This window comes from Canis aureus, chromosome 38, assembly GCF_053574225.1.
Source record: "Canis aureus isolate CA01 chromosome 38, VMU_Caureus_v.1.0, whole genome shotgun sequence".
NCBI classification, from domain to species: Eukaryota; Metazoa; Chordata; class Mammalia; order Carnivora; family Canidae; genus Canis; species Canis aureus.
In genome coordinates, this window is record NC_135648.1 from 1,086,385 (window position 1) to 1,109,288 (window position 22,904).

The window sequence follows — 22,904 nt, forward strand, 5'->3', positions numbered from 1 at the left end:
AACAGAACCCTGGAAGGGCAACCCCCAAATACATACAATTATTTCTTTATTTAAATTACTTGCTTATTTACAAAGTGTGTATTTTAAAAGCCTACCTGAATTCAAATTCCAACTCTTATTATGTCCCCCTCTGCATTAAAATCACCTATGAGCCAGTGGACAGCTGATCATCCTTATTCCACATGGAATATGATTGGTCATTTTTTTGTTTGATTTTATTTTTGTGTATCCCTCAGTATACAGCAACAGAGATCACTTGCGGTGGAAGAGGGCATGGAAATACAGAGCCTACCAAAGCACTATCACCAGTTCTTCCTCTCTCGTTTTTTATTACCTAAATAATATTACCTTAGAAAATTTAGGAAATGGAGATACACAGACAAAAATAAGTAAATTTTTTGCTATCTGATCTCTTTTACATCAAACATCACATTTTGAAAGTGTCTTTCGGATTTTTACCCTTTATTATGTATGCACAAAGAATATAATTTTGTCACCTGACATATATTTTTCTATAATCCAGTTTGAGGTTTTTATTTTCACTTCATATGCTTTAAAGTGCTATTTAAGTCAACCAATGTAGAATTAAATTCTTGTTTTAATGTATAAGAAAAAATACTCAGTTATTCCATAAATTAGAAAAATAATTCTGTATATTTTGGCTTTAGATTATTTCCAGTATTCCTCAAGCCTGGAATGAGCATAAGAAAAATATGCCCATCAAATATGCTTCTATGAGCCTCAGAGTAGATCCATAATAATTTTCTAGGTGAGATCACAAGAAGCGTTGCTAGCTGTGAGACAGCCAGCTGTGGCCTCATACTCAGCCCTGGCACTCCCAGAGCCCACCTTTGCCCTCACCTTCATACTTTCTTTTGCAGATCAATACTTTCCTCCAATTCCAAATGCTCTCCTGAAACTCCAACATGGTTCAGGCCCCTGGGGAGACGAGATGTCAGACCCCTGATTCTTGGCGAGTTCTCTGCCGGCATGCTTTCCCTAAGGGTCCTACCATTATTCCAACAGAGAAGTGTGGAAGAGGAGGAAATTATTCTCCTTCTTTACCCTTCTAAATACCTGGCTGAGTCCCCTGTAATAAGAGACATATTAACAAAAGAAAAACAAGCAGAAGTCTGTTATAACATGTCTACCTCATGTACACCTGGGAGAAACCAGGGAAAACTTAGTAACTCCCTGCGGTGGCTTGAACCAACAGCTGAAATACCATCTTCAGCCGAAGACAAGAGAAAGGAAGGTGTGGAGGCCACTTATGAAGATTACCAGGAAAAACAGAATAAACAACGGTGTTTCTTATGCAGATTTCAGGCAGGCCATCCTTCATCATGAGATTCTGTTGTGATTTAGGGTCCCCTTCTCTTCCCGGTAGAGAGAGAGACACTGTTACAAATGCATGTTCCTTACACAAGAGCAATTTCTGTTCTCTTTGTAGAGTGTTTCCTATATTTGCTGTTTTTTCAAAATAATAAGCTCAAAATAATTTTATACCAAGGGAGCATACCTTCAGATGGCTCATTCTGCTACTCTTCAAGAGCCCCGAGCCAGGACCTTTCCGAATTAGGGAAGTTCATGAGATTCTCCAGTGCTTATTTAATCTCTTTTTAGCACAGCACTTCTTGAAAAGAGCTCGTGGTTTCCGTCTTTCAATAGTGACATCTACTGGGATTGGTTCCAGATGAAAGCAGTGGTTACTGATTGGAGCCGTTCCCACTGTCAGTGCTGTGAGGGGGAATTATTTTCTTCCCTGTTTATATCTTAGTTTGCTCACTAAAATGAATTGATTGGTAAATTAAGATGATATATTCATCCTCATTTCCACTGGGAATCCCTTCATGACAACATGGCTGTTGCCCACTTCCTTGCTCAACAGGACTCTCCTAGGAGAAATACTTTTTATCTTGGGCTGATCATTTTTAAAGAAAACATATTCTTCCCAAACTCTTAAAACAATGGAGAAATAGAATTATGTCAAACTCTCCTCTATGTCTTTCACGGGCTACATTATACCAGGCCAGCCATTTCTACCTAGCTCACTTTTTTCCCAAATCCATCCCATCAGGTATTTCTGGAGGCTCAACATTGAGCCTAAAAGCTCACACTAGAAAGTGACGGTTTATTCTCTTTCTTAACATGCTTCTTTTTTGGTGTGTACTTCCAAGTAGAAACCAAGATTGAAGGCTATACCTAGAGAAGCTGCCAGAGAGGAGGGTGTCCAGAAGGGTCCCAAGAAAGTGATGGTGCTGAAAGCAACAGAGCCATTTGTATATGATACCATGGAGCCGGGGAAAAAGATGTTCCATGCCACTGTAGCTACTGAGAGCCAATTCTTCCAAGTGAAGGTTTTCCAGGTCAACCTGAAGGAAAAGTTCGTCTCAAAGAACATCATCACCATATCAGATTATGTTGGTCGCAATGGGTTTCTGGAGGTGTACGATGCCTCTTCTGTGTCTGAAGTCAGCGCTGACCAAAAGATGGAGGTCTCAAGCGGACTGATCCAAAAGGCAAATGCAACTCCAAAAATCCGTGATCTTTACTTGCAAAAGCCAGGAACGTTTGTGAATGGGATATATGAGGTGCACAAGGTAAGCCCACACCATTGTGTTGTACTATTTCTTCTGCAACCCCAGAATGTGAAGTCTGAACTTGCCAAGTAAAGTTTGGTTCACTTCTGAAACACAGGAACTCGAGGTACCAGTGACCAGTGTAGTTGGGTAGAAGCGTCCCACCTCAGGGTATGGGACAGGAGAGCTCTTCATATTCTGCCATGCAAGTTCTGCAGAAAGAGTTTCTCAGAATCCTTGGCATTTGTCAGATTTAATCATCTATTCACAGGCACCCTGGTCCAGAGCAGTGCAGACTCTTTCTATTTGTGTCCATATCTTCATGATTTTGTTTGAGCTCTGTCCCATCCATTTCGGTGACAGCTTAACTGTAAATAAAAAACTGTCCTCCCAAACTTGGATGCTAGCGGTGACGACCAGAGTGAGAAATCAATAGATTCTGCCCTAAAATGCAGCTGTTTCTAACACTTAGCTAAGATTCTGATCCTCTGAATCCCAAAGTGCTCCTCTCTTCACACTCATTCATCGAAATATTGTTGGGCATCAACATTAGCATTATCTAACAGGAAATATGGATATTGAAAAGACTAGAGAAATCAGGTTGTTTCATATGCAATTTATGGGGTGTCTGGGTTGGTTTGTTCAGTTAAGTCTCCAATTCTTGATTTTGGCTCAAGTCATGATCCCAGGGTTGTGAGATTGAACCCCACATTGGGCTCCATGCTGGGTGTGAAGCCTGCTTAAGATTCTCTCTCCTCCATCTGTCGCCCCACACATATTCTCTCTCTTTCTCTCTCTCAAAACAAAAGTTAAAAATACTCAATTTATTAATATGGGCAATGAAATGTAGAATTTTGGTGAATTCTTAGAACTGGTGTAGATATTTCTGTCCCAGCACATCATGGAGATACTAGGCTGAGCCAACCCTACTTTCCATGACGAGTTTTGTTCCATACTCCATTTAACATGTCTTCTAGGGTGGCTCTTTCCTTCGACCCCTGTTGTTTCCTGTGCCCCCTGTGTAAGTGGCTATGCACACAGGTGCATATGCAGAATTAGTGAGTAGAGTGAGTGAGAGGATACCTAGAGCAATGTGACTGGATAATCTAGATTAAGGATTCAGGCAGATTGAGAGTGAATAGAGAATAGAAAAAAAAAAGGAAAATTATAGACTGAAATAATTCTCTACTTAATGAGAATTAATGACAATCGCCAGACCCATAAGGAGAATCCCCTGAACAAAATACTTTAACCTATTTGCTGCCCCTCATTCTGGACCTCTAGATCATGTTAACCTGTCAGAGACAACAGTTTACACTCACACCCTGTGTTTCTAATAGATGTGGAAACCTGATCCAGTTCTCAGGAGAATGGTTCTGACTTTCTTTTGCAGAAAAACGTGTTAAATGAACAGATCATTTCGTATGAGATACAAGACAATACAGGGAAGATGGAGGTCTGGGTGTATGGACGCCTGACCGAAGTCGACTGTGAGGAAGGCGATAAACTCAGACTTACCTGCTTTGAACTAAGTGACAATGTGAAGAAGCTGAGATCTGTAATTCACAGTTTCATGAAGGTGGGAACTTCTGGGGAATATCATTCTTCCAACAAAGAAGACTTTAAGAAAACTAGACTGACTGTCCTTTCCTGTCATTCTTTCCTTTATCAGAGAAGGGGATGTGTAATCTTATTGAGGCCTTCAAAGTATATAATATCTAGCTAAATATTACAGAGTTGATTGAATGTGTCAGAGTAGGGAGATTATTTAGTAAATTTGAGCTTCATTAAGGCAGGCTTGTTTCAAATCCTGGCTCTGTGATTTTCTAACTGGTGGTGAACTTAAACACCAGGAACCTCAGGTTCTTCATCTATAATAGGCGGGGAATGTCATCTATCCCAGAGGCTGTTAAACAGAGTTCATGCCAGACCTAAAGGATCCACGGTGCCACTGAATATCTCAAAACACAAAGGGACCAGTTTTTATTTTAGTGTTATATACAGACTGGTCTACACAGCGGAAGGGGCTGGTCGTACAGGACGAAGTCCATGCTCTTTGTCACACACATCCATGCAGGATTGTGGGAAGACTATCAAAGGCTAGAATGACACAGATCAACACAAAGGTTGACGCATCCAGACGCATGGCAGTGCCCACACTCTGAAGTCTCTCCACTTCTGAGGCCCTCAAACCTTCCAGCCTTTCCCTCGCAGGCTCAGACCCTCCTCCCAACGTGTTTTCCCAGTGAGAACCTTCCCCTCAGCTCTTGCCATTGAGTACATCTGCTCCTTCTCCCGCCCTGTCCACAGGTACTCCTGCTGTATGCGAGTGATTACCTCATTTCAGGGTCTCAACCAAGGTGGGAAGGGGGGTGACTCAAAGGATGGGAATTCATTGAAGCGGATGGATGAGAGTGACAGCCTCACAGGAAGGAAGAGCAAAGGGGATGCAGCCAGTGGCAGGGAGATAGAGTCAGTGCAGAGAGAAAGGTAGAATCAGCTGCGTCTCAACTGTCCTGTCTTTATCTCTCTCTTCTTCAAGGTCATCAAGTCCAGGAAGAACAAGAAACAACCACTCGATCCTGATTCACATATGGAAACCTCACCATGATGTCCTTCTAAGAACATCAACAATGGATGGCATCAACAATGATCTCTATGGAGATAAAATCTAAGTTCAGAGGGAAAAAAAATATATATATATATACATGAGAGAAATTCAGCGATAGATATACCATCTATCAATTCTAAGGAATAGAGTGGTCATGGGTAGTTTTTATTTTCTTTTTTATACTTTGCTGTGCCATCCTAATACCATATTTTGCATGTATCGTTTTCATAATTTGGAAAAAAATAATAAACATTTTTTCCTAAAAGAGTGCTATAACGGGAGTCTAATTCATTGGTGTGTTGCTTAAAAGAGAATCATTTGTGGGCTGCAGATCAGGGTCGGGCACACAGGCTCCAAAGCAATATTTGCACTTAGACTTTGGGGGTGACCCTGACAAGGTGAGCCTGGAGTCAAGAATAGGCTCCGAGAAACCCAGCTGAGGGCACAGGTCAACACGGAAATCCTCTGTGCTTCTGTTGCCAAGGCCTGTGTGCAAGAGAAGGATTGCTTTTGCTCAAAACAATGGGTATGTATTCAGAATTGGTGTCCCTGAGGGGGTGTCATGGCCAGCGAGCTGCAGAACGAGGCGCCTTTTGGGGATTTGCAGGAAGACGCTTCTGTGTTGCACGGGATTGCAGCTCTCGTGCCGTGGAGTCACTGGCTCCATTCCTTTACTCAAACAGCGATAGCTCAGTAGCTGTGCAACCCTATTTGCTGGTTCTCGTGCTGCACGAAGGTGGAAAGCAGTTTCATCACCTGCAATGAAAAAAGTGAAGTTTGGAGAGATTGAGGGAAGTTGTTAAGATTGTAACATCACTCCGCTGGTTCGGGAACAGATTTCATGCTGAGATGATGAAAAGATGTCACTGACCACCTAATCTTCCTCCAGCTCAAACTTGATTTATGGACCCTCAGGATTAAGATGGCTTCACACAGAATGATGTTTGTATTCTGAGCTACATGCTCATAGTCGTCGTGTTCTGACTCTTATTACTTCATATTCTTGTCACTTTATAGGAACTTTCTGTAATTGACTGTTCTATAGCATATAGACAATGGTGACTAAGAGTTAAAGAATGAGCTTCCAGTGACCTGCCCAGTCCCCGTCTTGACTTTCCTTACCGTCATGCCAATTCCCTCTTGAACTTGTTACTTCCAAGCACCTTGTGTCTCTAAGGGAGATGAACAAGAAATGACCCTCAACCCAAAAGAATTTATTTGGGTCTTTGATTTTGTTTTCACCTAAATAGCTTTATCCCCAACACCATGGACCTGGTCTATCTTCTATTTTTGCACTTTGCACCCTTTGGAGCTCCTCCTTGACCCCAGCATGAACCAGGTGAGAAGCTAGAACTTCTAGATTTGAAGTGGGATCCAAGAGAAGTTCACAACTCAGAGATGTATATCTGCCAGCACAAACACCTTATTCCTATAGTTGTACCAAGTGGTTTTAAGGTACACAAGTGGCAGAGAAATATCTCCAAGGATCTCAAAAGTATCACGGCATTGCTCTGATTAGAAGATGCACATCCAAATGGAATGCTTCATTTTTTAATTTGTAAAAATAGAGTTAATAATGGTGAAAACATAATAGTTGTATCTGTGGTGGCCATTAAACAAGGCACCTATATAAAGTGCTTAGCAATTAGCTACCCTGTAAAAATTAGTAAAGAAAGCTGTTACACTGCTGTTTGTAACTTGCATTTATTATCTGTTATAAATTTTTATGTGTCAGAACATTATCACAAATTGTGGTCATATTCGATAACGGATTCATCATGACTCATTTAACTCATTGGTTACTTCAATTATTTTGAATCCTTCTTAATTTAAAGCAATATTTATGTGACGCCCATAAGCCAACATATTTCCATGTTAAATAAGTATAAATGGAGTTTTTGTAATGCACCTCCAAACTGAATGCCTCATTTTTTTTCATTTCTAAAAATAGAGCTAAAATAGAGCTTATATTCTAAAAATAGAATATGAATATATTTGTTAATAATATTGCCCAATTGATGTCCCAATTAATACTCTGAGAACATTATTCTTAATGTGATATCATTATCACATTCATAAACTGCATATTATTAATTTAATGGATAAGAAATACGTATTGTTTTAAAATCTTTGATCCGTGGGAGCCTGGCTGGCTTAGTTGGTAGAGCATGTAACTTTTTTATCTCAAGACTGTGAGTTCAAGCCCCACGTTGTACATAGAGATTATTAGAATAATAATAACAATAACAATAATAGTAAAATCCTTGATCCGGTCTTTGTGAATCTTTTAAAAAATAATTTCATCTTATTTATTATAAAAGCAATGGGTGCTTATTCCAGAGAAATAAAAAAACACAATCAAAAGAGTATTAGAAACATCCACAATTTTATCTTCCTGTGTGGTACATATTTTCTTTTCACTTTTTAAATTAAGGTATAATGTGCATACAGTAAAATTCACTGTTTTTAGTGCAAAGTTCTTTGAGGGTTTTTTAAAGATTTTATTTATTTATTTATTTATTTATTTATTTATTTATTTATTTATTTATTTATAGAGTGTGCACGAGCAGGGGGAGGGGTAAAGGGAGAGAGAAAGAATGCGAAGCCCACTCCACACTGAGTGAGAAGCCCTATGCAGGGCTCAATCCCATGATCCTGAGATCATGACCTGAGCTAAAATCAAGAGTCAGATGTTTAACCTACTGAGCTACCCAGGCACTCGAAGTTCTCTGAGTTTTTACAAGTGCATGCAGTTGTTTACCACAAAATCAAGATCTAGAACAGTTCTGTAGCCAAGATTTCCTTCATACTACTTTATTATCGACTCTTCCCCCCAGTTCCAGGCTCCCGACAACCACGGACATAGCTTCTTTAAAAAAAAAAAAAGTTAAATTTATTATTAAAGTATAATCAACATATAATGTTATATTCGTTGTAGGCGTACAACATATTGCTAGCAATTCTGAACATCATTCAATACCCATCATAAGTGTAGTCCACCTCTGTCATCATACAACATGATTATATTATCCACTATCCTCCCTATGCTGTACTTTTCATTTCCATGACTTATTTATTTTATACTTTCGCCTTCCCCAGAATTTCACAAAGTGGAGTGAAAAATGTATATATGGGGCGCCCGAGTGGCTCAGTCAGTGAAACGTCGGACTCTTGTTTTCAGCTCAGGTCATGATCTCAGCATCAAGAGATGCATCCCTGCTGGGCATGGAGCCTGCTTAGGATGCTTTCCCTCCCGCTCCCTCTGCACCCGCCCTGCTGCCTGTGAGCACTCTCTCTCTCTCTCTCTCTTTCTCTCTAAAATAAAATAAAATAAAATAAAATAAAATAAAAGTGTATATGGAATTCTGAGTCTGGCTTCTTTCACATAGTATGATGCATTTATGATTCATCCATGTACTTGTGTATCTGCAGTTTATTCTTTTTTTGTTGTATGCAATTCAATAGTGTGAGTCTACCAAAGTTTTCTTATCCATTCCCCAGGTGAGGAATGATTGACTTGTGTACATTTTTGCCTAATTACACATAAAATTTCTATAAACATCCACATGCAGATGTTTGTGTGGACTCAGGTTATCATTTCACCTGGGAAACCTTGGAGCAAGATGCTGGTTTATATAAGTGTATGTTTAAATTTACAAGAAATTTCCAAACTGTAACATTGTTTGTTCCCATAAGCAGGGTGTGAACGTTTCATTGGCTCTACATCCTCCATGGGCTCAGACTTGTACGTACGTGTTAACTTTTACAAAAGCCTGCGGAACTCTTTCCTGCATGGTTGTGTCATCTGGAACCCACCGTTCCCTAGGGTTCTGGCTCCTTCACAACCTCATCGGCACTTGGCGTGGCCAGTCTTTTTCAATTTCAGCCCATCCAGTTGGTGTATGATGACATCTCGCAGCAGTTTTAATGTGAATTTCCCTAAAGAGGAATTATTTTGAGCAGCTTGCTATGTGCTCATTTGCCACCTGTGTATCTTTTTTTCTTTCTTTATAAAAATTCAGTTGTTTGTTCTTAAGGAGTTCTTAAAGAGTTTTAAGAGTTATTTACAAATTTTGGGAATAGAATCGTTAGCAGCTATGCGGCTATCAAATATTAAGTCTCAAATTATGATATACATTTCTATGCCTTAAAGGTATCTTTCCAAGAGAATCTTATGTTGATAAAGTTAAATTATCAAAAAATGTATCCTGGGTGCTTTTGGTGTTATATCCAGGAAATCTTTGTTTAAACCAACATCACATATTTTCACTTGTGCTTTCTTCTAGTTTTATAGTTTTAGGTTCTGCATTTGAGTCAATGATCCATTTGGGTTAATTTTTATGTAGAGAGCAAGGTATGGGCCAGGTTCATTTTTTTAAAAATATGAATATTCCATTGTTCTGGTACTATTTGTTGAAAAAAGGTCCTTTCTCCCTTGAATTCTGGTTTTACTTTTGTAGACAATCAACAGATTCTATGTGTGTGGGCCTCTTTCTGAATTGTCATTTCCATTGAGTCTATATGCCTATCTTTTCTCCAATATGACAGGCTGTCTTATTATTTCTCTTTTAAAAATATTTCTTAAAAAAAAAATAAAAAAATAAAAATATTTCTTAGTCCTTGCCTTAGAGCTTACAACACATGTCTTCAATCAGAAGTATTCCAATATCATCATGCTACCTGGCATGTTGTGTAAGGACCGTCCAGGAGCATACTTCTAATTCCTCCCTCTTGTGTTTTGTGTTATTGTTGCCAAATATTTTATTTTTGTTTATTGTATAAACACATAACAGTTTGCTAGTATATTTGCTTCAGACAAGGAATTGACAAACGATGGCCCACAGGCTTAGTCCAGCCTGTTGACTGTATCTGTCTAGATGCCACCTGTTTTTGTACAGTCCACAAGCAAAGAATGGTCTTTACATGTTTTTGATGTTGGAGGTGGGGAACCAAAAGAATATTGTATGATGCATGAAAATTATAAAAATATTCAATTTTCAACATCCATAATATAGTATTATGGGAACATAAGCATGCTCATTCATTCATGAATTGTCCAAGAATACTTTTGAGCTGGAATAGAGGTCAGCAGCTATAACAGAGACTGTAGGGAACATAGTGGAAAATATATGTTGGCCCTTTACAGACATATTTTGCCAACTCCTCTTTTTGAATATGTTACCTTTTAGAGTGCTTAAAAATAAGAAAAAATAGGGCAGCCTGAGTGGCCAAGCGGTTTAGTGCCGCCTTCAGCCCAGGTGTGATCCTAGAGACCAGGAATCGAGTCCCACATCGGGCTCCCTGCATGGAGTCTGCTTCTCCCTCTGCCTGTGTCCCTAGTTCTCTCTCTCTCTGTGTCTCTCATGAATAAATAAATAAAATCTTAAAAAAAAGAAAAATAGACTTTATAATACCTTGAATGTACTTTTCTTTGTATAGGTTTAAATTTTCACATGTTTTTAAATTCTTTTGCCTAGGGACACCTGGGTAGTACAGTCGGTTGAGTATCCGACTCTTGGTTTCAGCTCAGGTTGTGATCTCGTGGTTTTGGGATCAAGCCCCATGACGAGCTCCACACTCAGCACAGAGTCTGCTTGAGACTTTCACTCTCTCTCTCTTTTCCTCTGCCCTTCTACCCCCTGCTATCTCTCAAAAAATAAATAAATATTTTAATAAGTAAACTCCCTTGCCTAAAATATTTAACATTTCCTTTAATTCAGTCCCACCCTGAATACATTACCTCAGTTTTAGGGGTCTGAAAATGTCTATTTTGCCTCCTGTTTGAATATTTTTACTGGTTGAGAATTCTGCTTTGATAGTTTTTCCTCCAGAACAGCAAAGATATCAGTACAGGATCTTCTGGCTTCCATAGTTTCTGGTGAGAAGTCTGCCGTCATTCCTATACCTGCGTCTGTGCGACTCCTCGCTACCACCCCCCCACCCCCACCCCATGCCCTGGCTGCCTTCAGGATTTTTGCTTTGTCTTTTAGCAGTTTGAATATGGTAAACCTAAGTGTGTGTGTGTGATTCATTACTAATATTTCATCATTATATTTATTCAGCCTGGTGTTCCCTGAGGTTCTCCAGTCTGTGGTGATTTATCTTTGATTCATTTTAAGAAATTCTTTGCCTTCATCTCTTTTCACATATTTCTTATGCCTCAGTCTCTCTCTCTGAGAACAGAGAGAGAGATTGAGGCATATATTTATCCCCAATTATTGGTATTTTAAACTGCTTGACATTGTCCCACATCTCTTAGATACTCTAATCTTTCCTTTCTTTTGATTTTTTTTCTTTTTAAAGTTTCCAAGTGAGTGATTTTTTTTTATCTCTCTCTAGGATATTGACTCTTTCCTTTGCTAAGTCTACTGATGATTCTGTTGTAGAATTCCCTTAACCCTATAACTGTGTTTTTTCACTTCTAGTAATTCCATTTAATTCTTTTCCTTAGTTTCCATTTTTCTACTGAAATTGTCCATTTAATGATACATGTTTTCCAGCTATTTTAAATACCCAATCAGATCATTTCAACATCTGAATCCTGACTCTGTTTCTTTTGGTTGATTTGTATCCTTTTCTTTTTAAAGATTATTTATTTATTTATTTATTTATTTATTTATTTATTTTAGATTTTATTTATTTAGAGACAGAGAGAGTAGGAGCGCAGGGAAGGGCAGAGGGAGGGGGAGAAACAGACTCCCCACTGAGCAGGAAACCCTACATGGGACTCGATCCCAGGACCCTGAAATCATGACCTAGCCAAAATCAGAGGCTTAACCAATTGAGCCACCCAGGTGCACCAAGATTGATTTGTGCACAGACTATTTTTCTTCTACTTCTTTGTGTGCCTCACAAATTTTGCCAAAAGCTATCCATGATGGTAGAGACTGAGGTAGACAGTATTAATACCTGGAAATGAGCATGGGTTATCTTTTGCTAGGACTTTACCATAGTGGTTGAATTAATCTGGTCAGGAGTTGAGCTGGCTTTGAGATTGACTGGTGCTATTTGTTGTCAGGGCACCATGTGTTTAAACTTCTTCTAGTACTACCATTAGCTTTCGTCCTTCACACCTGAACCTAAGAAGCTATTATTATTTTTTTTACATGCCTAGCAATCAACTGTGGTGACTTATTATTTGGTGCTTGCTTAGCCTGGCAACCAGCAGCAGGCTGTGGGAGGAGTGATGGGGGAATTCCATATTGCCCCGGCTCAGCATTGGTCTTTGGTAGGCATCGTATCCTAAGTGTTATAGGTGACACTTTCATTCCTGATCCTGCCCTTCCCTCAGATGTAAGAGAACCCTTTGTATCCTGCTCCCAGGACCTATTCCTGCCCTTTCCTCAGGAGTAGATCAATTTTTTCTCCTCTCTGTTGTGATAGTCTTTATCCATGTCCTAATGATGGCACAATTTGCCTCTCTTCCTTTAGAGGATTAGTGTTCTATAAGGGAGGATCCAGGCGTGGCTTCATGTTCCCCATTGGGTTAGTCTCCCCAACCCCGATCTTTCTCATATCATCCAGTGAGACCCACAGAGAAGGACCTACAAGAGGGTGTAAATTCTCCTTATGGTTGAGACTCTCAGTGGTTCTATACTTTTATGCTAGTTCAAAGTCCCCCTTGAGCAACCCATTAAAACTTTTAGCTGAATTTTTCCATCTTATGGGGAACTTAGTGTCTATCATCTGCTCCCATGTGAGTGAGTGCTTGCACCTTCTCTCTCCTTGGAGGTATCTCTCTTTCCTTAGATTTTTCATTAGATGCTTGCTAGGCAGCCTCAGCTCTCTAATGGGTTTAGAAAAGGTTGTACTTTTGTAGATTATCTGGCTTAATTTTGTGGTGGGAGCAGCACTCTTCCTAATTTTCTACATTCTAAATAGGAGCAGAGTCATCTTACTCCTTACTTAATTGGGTCAGATTATCCGTGAGGTTGACAGTGTTTTCATGTTATGTTTGTTCTGTGAATTTGGTTACTTATAACTTACATCATTTGATTTGTATAACTATATATAATAAACATTTTTCTATTAACCATTTTATTCGATGAGTATTTATTGGATGATAATCTCCCTGAATGTCCACAATAGAGCACAGGGCCCTATCCTCACCCCAAACTAAACCTGACACAAGGCTGCAGTGGATGAGAAACAGACCTTTATTGTGACAATATGTTGTGACTTTGGATTTGTTTTTGCTAATCTGGCAGTGGCTGCAGTAGCCTATACTTGCTATTCTCAGGAAGCTCGCAGTCTAGTTGCAGAGGGTGTATGTATCAGCTATTCGATTAAATGCTGTTTAGACCAATTTGATCTGAATGGACCCTTTTTATTTTAATTTGGGGCTTAATAACTTGCATGGAAAAAAATACATGTAGTCTAAGAAGTAGTTGATTAGTTACCCGTCCTCTGCTTGCAGTGACTCCATCCTCGTAAAATGTAATTTCTTTTCTTCTCATAAAATTATCTCCTTCTGTTCCTTCTAGTACATTTTTTTCACTCTTAAGCGTCTCTCCTTAAGTTGTGTCTGGCCTGAGTTATATATTCCTGCTTAACAAGGGCACATGCCACTGTTTTCCTGTCTGCACTCTCACTTCTCTATAGGGACAGGAGCCAGTGCAAACAAGGTTGGGGCATGAGGAAGAGGACCGATTGGAGGCAGCGGCATGCACCAGTATGAAGGGTAGACAAAGGAGGAGGAGGAAGGGAGCTCATCCTGACTCAATTGCCCTGGAGTCTGGTAGGTGCAAGGATGGCTGGATTAGTCACCTAGAATACAGATCCTATGTATAAGGTACAAAAATTGCCAAGAGGGCAGACCCTGTTTGTGTATGAAGTAATCCCTCTTTCAGAAGCTACAAGGATGAAAGGCAGTTGAACCAGGATTGTGACAGTTTCTTGAAAATAAAGACACTTTTAAAGTATTTTGGTTTTAGTATATTCACTCTGCAGCTCTTTAGTTTTGAGGAGGAGGTTATTACATTTGGTTTTATTCTATATAGAGAGACTTTGAAATGAATAATTCCTGAGTCCTCTTCAAGCTCCTAGTGGAGAATAAGCTAGTCTTAGTAAGCAATATAAAACCATATATTTAAACATACCTTCAGGACTGCAAACAGCCCATTCACAATTGTTCCAAGGGGCTGAGCTTGAAGCTCCTTGATCTTTGGGGTTTCACCAACATCTCTGATAATGTGCATTGGGACACTGATCTGCATCAGACACAAATAAAGCACCATTCACTTCTGGGAAATGACCATGCCAATAATATTTTGATACTGTAATTATTTTTTTGGAGTGAATTTACCTTTTAGCTCTTACGAAAACTTTTACAGAAAAGAACTGACTGTCTGTAGCCCATGTAGCATACGTACATTCATCGTGGCAAATGTAATTATTTGAATGAAACCAAAGCATCCTCCCTGACAGTGCTTGTTCACTAGCCTTTCACTTCCAATCTGTCATGAATCCTGGTTCTTCTTCTCAAATCTCTTTCAGCTCAGTGTATTTCCTTCCATTTCCATTTTATGACCAAGTCTGTGTATTTTCCTCCATTTCCATTTTATGACCTAATCAAAGCTACTACTAGCTCTTCCTGACTTAGAGTGGTTTCCAGCGTCAAACTGGCCCATCACATTTTCCCCCAACAATATCTAGAGGCATCACTTCAAAACGAAAATCTAGTTTCATTCCCCTGCTTAAATCCTTTTGATCACTTCTGATTCTCTTAAAACAAAGACAATTCTAATAATGCTCCACCCAGCCGCACCATGTGTGTCTCTCAAAGGGCATCTCAACCACCCTCTGCTGATTGTCTGCATTCCACTCACACTGGTTTTCTCTCTAGTCCTTAAATAAGCCAACGACTTCTGCAACAAGGCTTTGTCACATGGTGTTCCCTCCGACGGAAGCACCATCCACTCCTATTCATTTCTCAGAGTTGAACCCAATGGTCACCTGCCATGAGAGGCCTCATCTGATACCACGACCCCTCACTCCTGGCTTTTGTTAGGTTCCCTTGACACCTGGTCTTGAAGGACCATCTTCTTCATTTATAAGCCATATGTCACCTTATTAATTCATTAATTTTCATTCATCAGAAAAATAATTAGACCTCACTCATTAGAGCGTACACTCTCCAAAACTTGGATTTGTTTTCCACTCCCTGTTTTATCACCAGAACCTTCCTGTTGCCTCGTAGGAGCTCAATGCGTATTTACTGAAAGGACGCATAGATGGAAGGGTGGATGACATGCTGGCTCCTCATCAAGACCATGTAACGCAGCTGTATAATCTGGCTACGGTGCCCCAGGTCGATGGCCAAGTTAGATCTCATCACGAAAAGCCAAATTCCAGTCGTGATTTTCAAAATACCAAGACGGTCACGGTCAGTTATTTGAGATACTCTCAGGCAGCAGAAGGCGAAGAGTTATTGGATGTTGTTTCTGATAGAAATGAGTGGTTTGGGGCTAAAAGGAACAAGACAATCTGTGAATTTACTGAAAGAGGAATGATTTAATTAGTAGGGCTGTCTGAGAGTAGAGTGAGCTGTCTTATGGGGCACAGGGTTCTCTGTCACTCCGTCTCAGAGAGTAGAAAGTGGTAGGCTCTGTGCCGGGGGAGCATGAGAGATCCCTGCCCTGGGCAGGAGGGGGACTAGTGCCACAGGTAAGTTAGTCCCACGAAGCAGGTGTGTCAGGAGGCGTGTGGATCACATGTCCCTTCCACGCTGGTGGCACGGGAGAGACACGGGCTCCAGAGACAGGGGGAGTCACCGCACCATGACCCCTAGCACGGCTGCCACCGTACCCCACACCCAGCGGTACCAAGGAGGCATCGGCGGTCCCGAGGATCTCACTTTCCTTAACAAGCAGGTGCACATTTCTACGTATCATCCCAGTTTCATTTTCAACCTTCTGCTTTAATCCTGTGGAGCTCTCTCAGGCCCTGATCACGTCTCCTCTCGGCCCCCTGCTTCTGGCCCTCAGGGTCCTCCTCTTCTTCGTCTCTCTTCCTGTGCTAGTCGGGCCCGAGCACGGATCATCGGCTCTGTGCCCATTCACGGTCTGCCCAGGTCTCCTCTACCTTCCCTGGGGTGAGGTCGTGGGGAGTGTGGACGGGCAGCGGTCGGGCAGAGAGAACATTCCAAAAGGATGGAGGGCGACGGGCAACAGAACAAAACCCGGTTTCCTGCCAGAGTAGTTCAGGGCAGCACAGGTAAACGTTCCCCTCCAGAGGAGGCCTAAGGGTGACCTAGGAAGCCGTGGTGGGGTCACAGAATAGAACTGCAGCCGGCTTCCTGAATGCGCCACACAGCTACAGCCAGTCCTGCGTCCTCCGTGGTCCCATACTGGATCACGCTTACCTAGTTGGGATAATAAGATCCTAGGACTCTTGTTACCATAGCAAAATGGAAAAAGGTTGCCGGAGGGGAAACTGGGGGCTCTCCCAGACAGGGAGAAGGATGGATTCTAGATTTGAGAGAAAAACCGAAAGACCTCTCTCTAGGTTGTCAGCCTACGTCTGCCCAGATTCAGTTCCTGGCTCAGAATCCGAGAGGCCTTGGCCACGTTGTTCTGGGAGCAATCACGTGTAGTTAGTGCCCTCTTGGGGCCAAGCCCAAGAACCGCACGGTCTAACCTCCCGGCCCAGGAAAAGACCACGCTGTGAGTTCTGCTGGCGGGTCGGGTGCTGTAGCCGTCTCCCTGGGTAGCTCCGTAGGCTTAGGTTGCTACTCACAGTCACCGTCACCCACTGTAGAGTCATGCGTGGGAAGCGGTGGTGTTCACGGTGCACACACCCAAGTAGTATACAAGAGCCGTGGAGATTTTTGCTATTGAAGGCGTAGGTACAACCCTAGATTGCTGCACCTGGAGACTCACGTTGCGAGGGGTCCTTGGGCAGAGGCTCCGTTGCTGGCTCTGATGCTCATGCTGATGTAAAGCCAGATGCTGTCAGGGAACAAAATCAGGAATGAAAAGCACCTGCGGGTACTTTTTCAGATTCAGTGCTTTACTGAGTGATATGAAATGGTGGGAAATGGAAACTGTCATCAGTGGTGGGAGGGAACCCCTGAGTCGGAAGGGAAGGATCCGTGGGTAGGGGAGGTGGGACCACGGCAGCCTAGGGGCCAGGGTACGTGGACGGGAAACAGACTGCGGTGCCCAGTGAGATCCTCTCTTCATGGGACCTCAGGCCTGCGGTGGAGGGAACACTGCACGCTTGCATTAATGGTTAAGAACTTGTGGTGACGTCCTGGATCCATGTCCAAGAAAGGGAGTCTCCGGAGGTTGCACAATGCCTCTGCAATTCTCAGGAAATAGCATACCTTCTACAGGTATTTTAAAAACAAATTCTAGGGAAGCCCAGGGGGGCTCCGTGGGTGGGCATCTGCCTTCAGCCCAGGGCGTGATCCCGGGGTCCCGGGATCGAGTCCCACGTCAGGCTCCCCATGGGGAGCCTGCTTCTCCCTTTGCCTGTGTCTCTGCCTCTCTTTCTCTCTGTGTCTCTCATGATAAATAAATAAAATCTTTAATTTTTTTTTAATTTAAGAAATAAAAAAATAAAACCAGATTCTACTCATTCAGTCTTACATTCTTGTGAAAAATCAGTTATCCATGTATAAGTGGGTCCATTTCTGGATTCTTTATTTCATGCCATTGATTTTTCTGTCCTGTTGCCAATACCCACATTATAATTTTGCTATCTATGTGAGATATCCAAAATGATATACAAAATATCAACAATAACAACTCAGCAATATTCCTAGATAAGATAAACATACAAAAACTGCGCTTTTTTTTATTTCAGGAAGACTCCAATAGAAAAAAAAAATCTTGAATAAAAAAGTACAATTTCCAGTAACAAACTATGAGGTACTCGAGAGCATCTCACAAAAGATGTGTAAGGTCTTTAAAGAGAAAATTTTAAAGCTTTGTTGAATGATTTATAAGAAGAGCTAAATAAATAAGGATATCGATGATATTTTTAATCAATAAAGATTCAATAACATGAAAATGGCCACTTATCGAATTAACCTATAAACTCCACGCAGAGCCTCAAAAGGCTTTCGGTAGCACTCATCAGGGTGAGCCCAAGATCAGGATAAAGAGGAAGGACAAGGGGCCCCTGGGTGGCTCAGTCAGTTGAGCGTCTGCCTTCAGCTCAGGTCATGATCCCAGGTGGTATCGAGCTCCACCTCGGGCTCCCTGCTCAGTGGGAGCCTGCTTCTCCCTCTCCTCCTTACTCATGCTCTCTGTTGCTCTCTGTCTCTAACAAATAAATAAAAATCTTAAAAAAAAAAAAAAGACAAAGGACAAAAATAGTGCACAAGTTTAAGAGATCTGTTAGGAAGGACCATCCTCCTAGATATCAACACTTACTGCGAATATGTGACGATTAAAGTGATGTGATAGTGGCACAGAGAAAAATCGACCAGCAACCAGAGAATGTGGGAACAGAATCACGTGTTCATGAAAATGGTCTATAATGAAGTGGCGTTACGCATCGCCTGGAGGGGATGGGCAGCTCTTAGGAGTGGAGGGACAAATGGCAATCTACGTGGGGACACATAACACGGAAGCCTTACCTCACGCCATACAAAACATGTATCTAGGGCAGCCCGGTGGCTCAGCGGTTTAGCGCTGCCTTCAGCTCAGGTCATGACCCCGGGGGTCCTGGGATCGAGTCCCACATCGGGCTCCCTGCATGGAGCCTGCTTCTCCCTCTGTCTGTGTCTCTGCCTCTCTCTCCCTCCCTGTGTGTTTCATGAATAAATAAATAAAATCTTTACAAAAAAAAAAAATATGTATGTAGGTGGATTGAGCACCTACGCAGGAAGAGCATACTGCCGAGGAAGTCACAGGACAGTCTCTCAGTGAGACGGGGCAGCGCTTCTCGAACGAGGCCCAAAAGGACAAGCCAGAGGGAGAAACTTGGTCGCATATAACTGCATGCAAGTTCTGAATCTCTTTGTGGGAAGAAACACACATACACACATACACAGTACACAAAGTAAAAATACAAGTCCCAAACGGAGACAATGTCTGCAATGTGTGTAACTAATAAAAGTCTCAAATTTGGAACATATGGAAAAGGGTCTATTGATAAGGGAAAAGATAATCAGTCTGTCTATAAAGTGAGCAAACACCGTGCAGGTGTTCAGAGCGTGCGGGGCAAAGGTTGACCAGCCCCTAGGACGGTAAGAGGGAGTCTTGTGGGGGGACGATGAAAACCGGCACAGAGGTGTTAAGAGAGTTCTTCAGGGGATACAGGAGAGTTCTCACCTGGGGCACGTGTTTCTGATGGACCGGGCAACGTGACTCCCCTGGTGCCCATGAGGCGGGCAGACGTGATGGAGCGCTGCAGAGACACGGGACAATGCCAGCAAGGCCGACACGCTGGTGGCAAAGGAGCCAGGGAACGCGCTGCAAGCAGGAGGGAGATGCGGGCGCGGGGAGGTCTTCCGTGGGCTCACTGGCTTTTTGAATCCAGGAGAGAAATAACAGATTGTTTTCATACTGAGAAAGGCCAGGCAGGGGGAGGAAATTGGTGGCGCCTTAGAAGGTGTCTGTCTGCGATGCACCCTGGAAAAAAAGGAAGGCCACCCAGTGCTTCCCTGCGTGGCACCTGCTGCGAGGGAGCAGCGCCCACTCTGCTCGCACCCCCAGGATTTCCGGACCCCCCCCCAAGGATGTCAGGCTGCGTTGACCTGCTGCTAACAGCCAGACACACGTGGGTGCAAACCCTCGTTGGGCCGTTCGTAGTTACGTAGGACATGTGCAAAATCACACCCCTCCTCCCCGTGTCTACGTCCTCAACTATAAAATGGGGGGGACGCTATCGATCTGAACTGAAGGACATGGTTAGAACGAGAGGAGTCCACGCAGGGAAGTCAAACCGTGTCATAGAGCCTCGCAAAGGACAGACGTTCAAAGTCAGCTATGAGCGTACCACGCACGTGCGGGACGGCGGCGGGTAGGAGCCAGACTTTGCAACACATAGTGGTTCTACCCCTGTGGGAGGCAGTGACACGGATCTGAGACTTAAGAGGGAAGGCGGGTGGGCAGCCCGGGTGGCCCAGAGGTTTAGCACCACCTTGGGCCCAGGGCGTGATCCTGGGGTCCCGGGATCGAGTCCCACATTGGGTGCCCTGCATGGAGCCTGCTTCTCCCTCTGCCTGTGTCTCTCATGAGTAAGTCAATAAAATCTTTAATTTTTTTTTCTTTTGCACAATGTGATTTTTTCAAAAGGTGTACGATGCGATGACTTGGTGGACATGCTCACAGCAGTGTTATTAGAAACTATCAACGTCTCTGGTCACGGGCTCGCCTTGGGAGAGTGCAGCCCAAACTCGGGGAAGGAAACCCCGGAGCCAGTGGCTGTCCTCTCCCCGCCCCACGCACAGGGATGCTCCACAGCAGGAGCGAGGCTCAGTGAGCAGGTGTGCTGCCTTGCCGCGGCAGAGGGATGTCAACACCTGCCCGAAGCCACCTCCGGAGCAGGGAGTTGACCCTGCAGTTGCCCCGGGCCCCCCCACCCCGTGAGCCAGAGAGGCCTCTAGGAGCAGGTGCATCGCAGCCAGATGCCCCACGTGGAGCCTGCTTCTCACCTGGCCACTTCCAGATCCAGCCTCAGCAGAAAGGAGGCACCGGCAGGCCTGGGCCCCATGACTGTGGCTTCCCGGCAGCGACAGGCTGCAGGTGTGACCTCGGAATGCGGAGATGACCTGCTACACGGGAATCATGTAAAAGACGTGGGCCACCCCCCCACACACACATGCGTGCCTGCCCTCTACCCGTGCAAGGACGAAGGGGAGCGGAGAAGTCCTGGCCGGTGTGTGGCCCCGGAGAGTGGGTGCGGGATGGGGTCACTGCCGGGAAGGGGGTGCAGGGGCCGAGGGTCAGGTCTGCAGGTGCCCACGTGGGCGGCCTCGCAGTGCAGGTGCATCCGACAGCGCAGGGCGGGGAGGGGGGCGTGGGCAGGGCCGGCCTGCGGGTGAGGGGAGGCTGGGCCTGGGCGCCGTGGGAGCTCGAGGGCTTGCAGTTGGGCCCAAGGGGAAGAGTCTGCAGGGCGCTTCGGCGACGGGAGCCCTGGGAGGGGGAGGGGGAGGGGGAGCCAGGCGGGCCTCCGGGAAGGCACCGCCCAGACCCAGCAAACCCGTCCAGGGAAGGGTCCCAGATAATGGCTCAGGCGTCCCGCCGCCCCAGAGCACCGCCCGCCCCCCGCCAGCCCTGCGCCCCACCCGTGCGCCCGGGGTCCAGCGCCCCTACTCGCCAGCGCGCCCCTGCGGCTGCTGCGTGGTCACCCCCGTCCCCCTCCCCCTCTCCCGTCCCCCTCCCTCCCTCCCCCTCGCCCCCTCCCTCTCTGCCGTCCCCCTCTCCCCCTACCCCTCTCCGTCCCCTTCCCTCCCTCCCCCTCTCCCGTCCCCCTCCCTCCCCCCTCTCCCGTCCCCTCCCCCCCCTCCCGCGGCCTCCGGCATGGCGATGCTGCGCAAGCCCCCACCCAGGCTCTGGCACCCCCGCGGGGGCCTAAGCCCCGCCCCGCCCCGCCCCGCCCCTCCGGCCGTGAGACCTTGGGCCCGGCTCCTGACCTGGGAAGGCCGAGGGCCCCGATGCACAGGGCGTTACAAGGCGATGCCCCAGCGCACCAGGAGGACCCGAAGGGGGAAGGTGCTCAGCCAAGGCCGCCCGCGCCCGCGCCCGCGCCCGCGCCCACGGCCACCAGCATCCCCGCTGTCTTCATATTGATTCAGGAGGCCCAATGGCTCCTCCGCCTGATGCACCCAAATGTCAACCCTGTAGGGCCGCGGACTGCGGTGCGTCTCTTGCGTTTAAAAACATAAGAAAGAGACCAGCCCGGGGCTCGGAATATGGTTAGGGCGACAGCGCAGTTGTTAAACGTCCGACCCTCGTGTCCCACGCGTAAAGAACAGTTCGCCACAATGGCCAGGCCCCCCACCCTGAGGCGAGCCTTCAGGAGCTCACGGCGCTGGCGCTCCGTCCAGGTGTGGGATGAAAACCCCACCTCAGGTATCCTGCAGCGCGGAGACCAGGCCCCTCCACACCTTCCCTGCGCCCCGCAGAGCATCCTCCAGGGAGCACCGCTCCAGCAGCGCGGCCTCGCCCACTGGCCCACTGCCCCCTCCCTTCCCCTCCCTCCCCTCGCCCTCCCTCTTCTCCTCCCCCCTCTTCCTCCCCCTCTCTCCTCCCCCCTCTCTCCTCCCCCTTCCCCTTCTCCTCTCCCTTCATCCTCCTCCCCCCTCCCCCTCTCCCCCTTCTCCCCCTTCTCCCCCTTCTCCCCCTCCATCCTCCTCTCCTTCCCCCGCCCCTCCCCTTCCTCCCCTCCCCCTCCCCTTCCTTCCCCTGCCCTTCCCCCTTCCTCCCCTCCCCCTCCCCTTCCTTCCCCTGCCCTTCCCCCTTCCTCCCCTTCCTCCCCTCCCCCTCCCCTTCCTTCCCCTGCCCTTCCCCCTTCCTCCCCTTCCTCCCCTCCCCCTCCCCTTCCTCCCCCTTCCCCCTTCTTCCTCCTTCTCCCTTCCTCCTCCCCCTCCATCCTCCTCCCCCTCCATCCTCCTCTCCCTCCTCCCCTCCCCCTCCCCTTCCCCTGCCCCCCTCCTCTCCCTTCCCCCTCCTCTCCCTTTCCCCTCCTCGGTGTCCCCATCATCCAGCCCTCATCCTTCTTAGCAGGACCACTAGTGCAACTGGTGAGACCCGGTGAAC

At 45.2% G+C, this 22,904-nt stretch overlaps 1 protein-coding gene and 1 long non-coding RNA gene across 13 annotated transcripts in view; one reads left to right on the top strand and one right to left on the bottom strand.

Moving 5' to 3' along the window:
- Positions 1-5,466, top strand: part of LOC144307183 (interferon-activable protein 203-like) — a 39,942-nt gene extending 34,476 nt beyond the window's left edge. For all 6 annotated transcript variants that reach the window (XM_077886720.1, XM_077886723.1, XM_077886721.1 and 3 more), the window contains 3 exons: positions 2,181-2,600; positions 3,973-4,158; positions 5,122-5,466. In XM_077886720.1, the coding sequence (XP_077742846.1) occupies positions 2,181-2,600; positions 3,973-4,158; positions 5,122-5,190 (675 nt within the window). In that variant the 3' untranslated portion in view covers positions 5,191-5,466. The remainder of the gene's footprint in view (positions 1-2,180; positions 2,601-3,972; positions 4,159-5,121) is intronic.
- LOC144307186 (uncharacterized) lies at positions 4,538-22,340 on the bottom strand. Of its 7 annotated transcripts, none has more exons than XR_013374120.1 (5): positions 22,213-22,340; positions 20,798-20,914; positions 19,473-19,772; positions 14,289-17,138; positions 4,538-5,946 (listed from the first exon to the last, which is right to left on the bottom strand). It is a non-coding gene; the product is annotated as an uncharacterized LOC144307186 (long non-coding RNA). The 7 variants fall into 7 exon arrangements; XR_013374119.1 differs by having other exon boundaries at positions 20,798-20,917; positions 22,213-22,331; XR_013374122.1 differs by having other exon boundaries at positions 19,473-19,666; positions 21,779-22,318.
- Between the last annotated feature and the right edge of the window lie 564 nt (positions 22,341-22,904).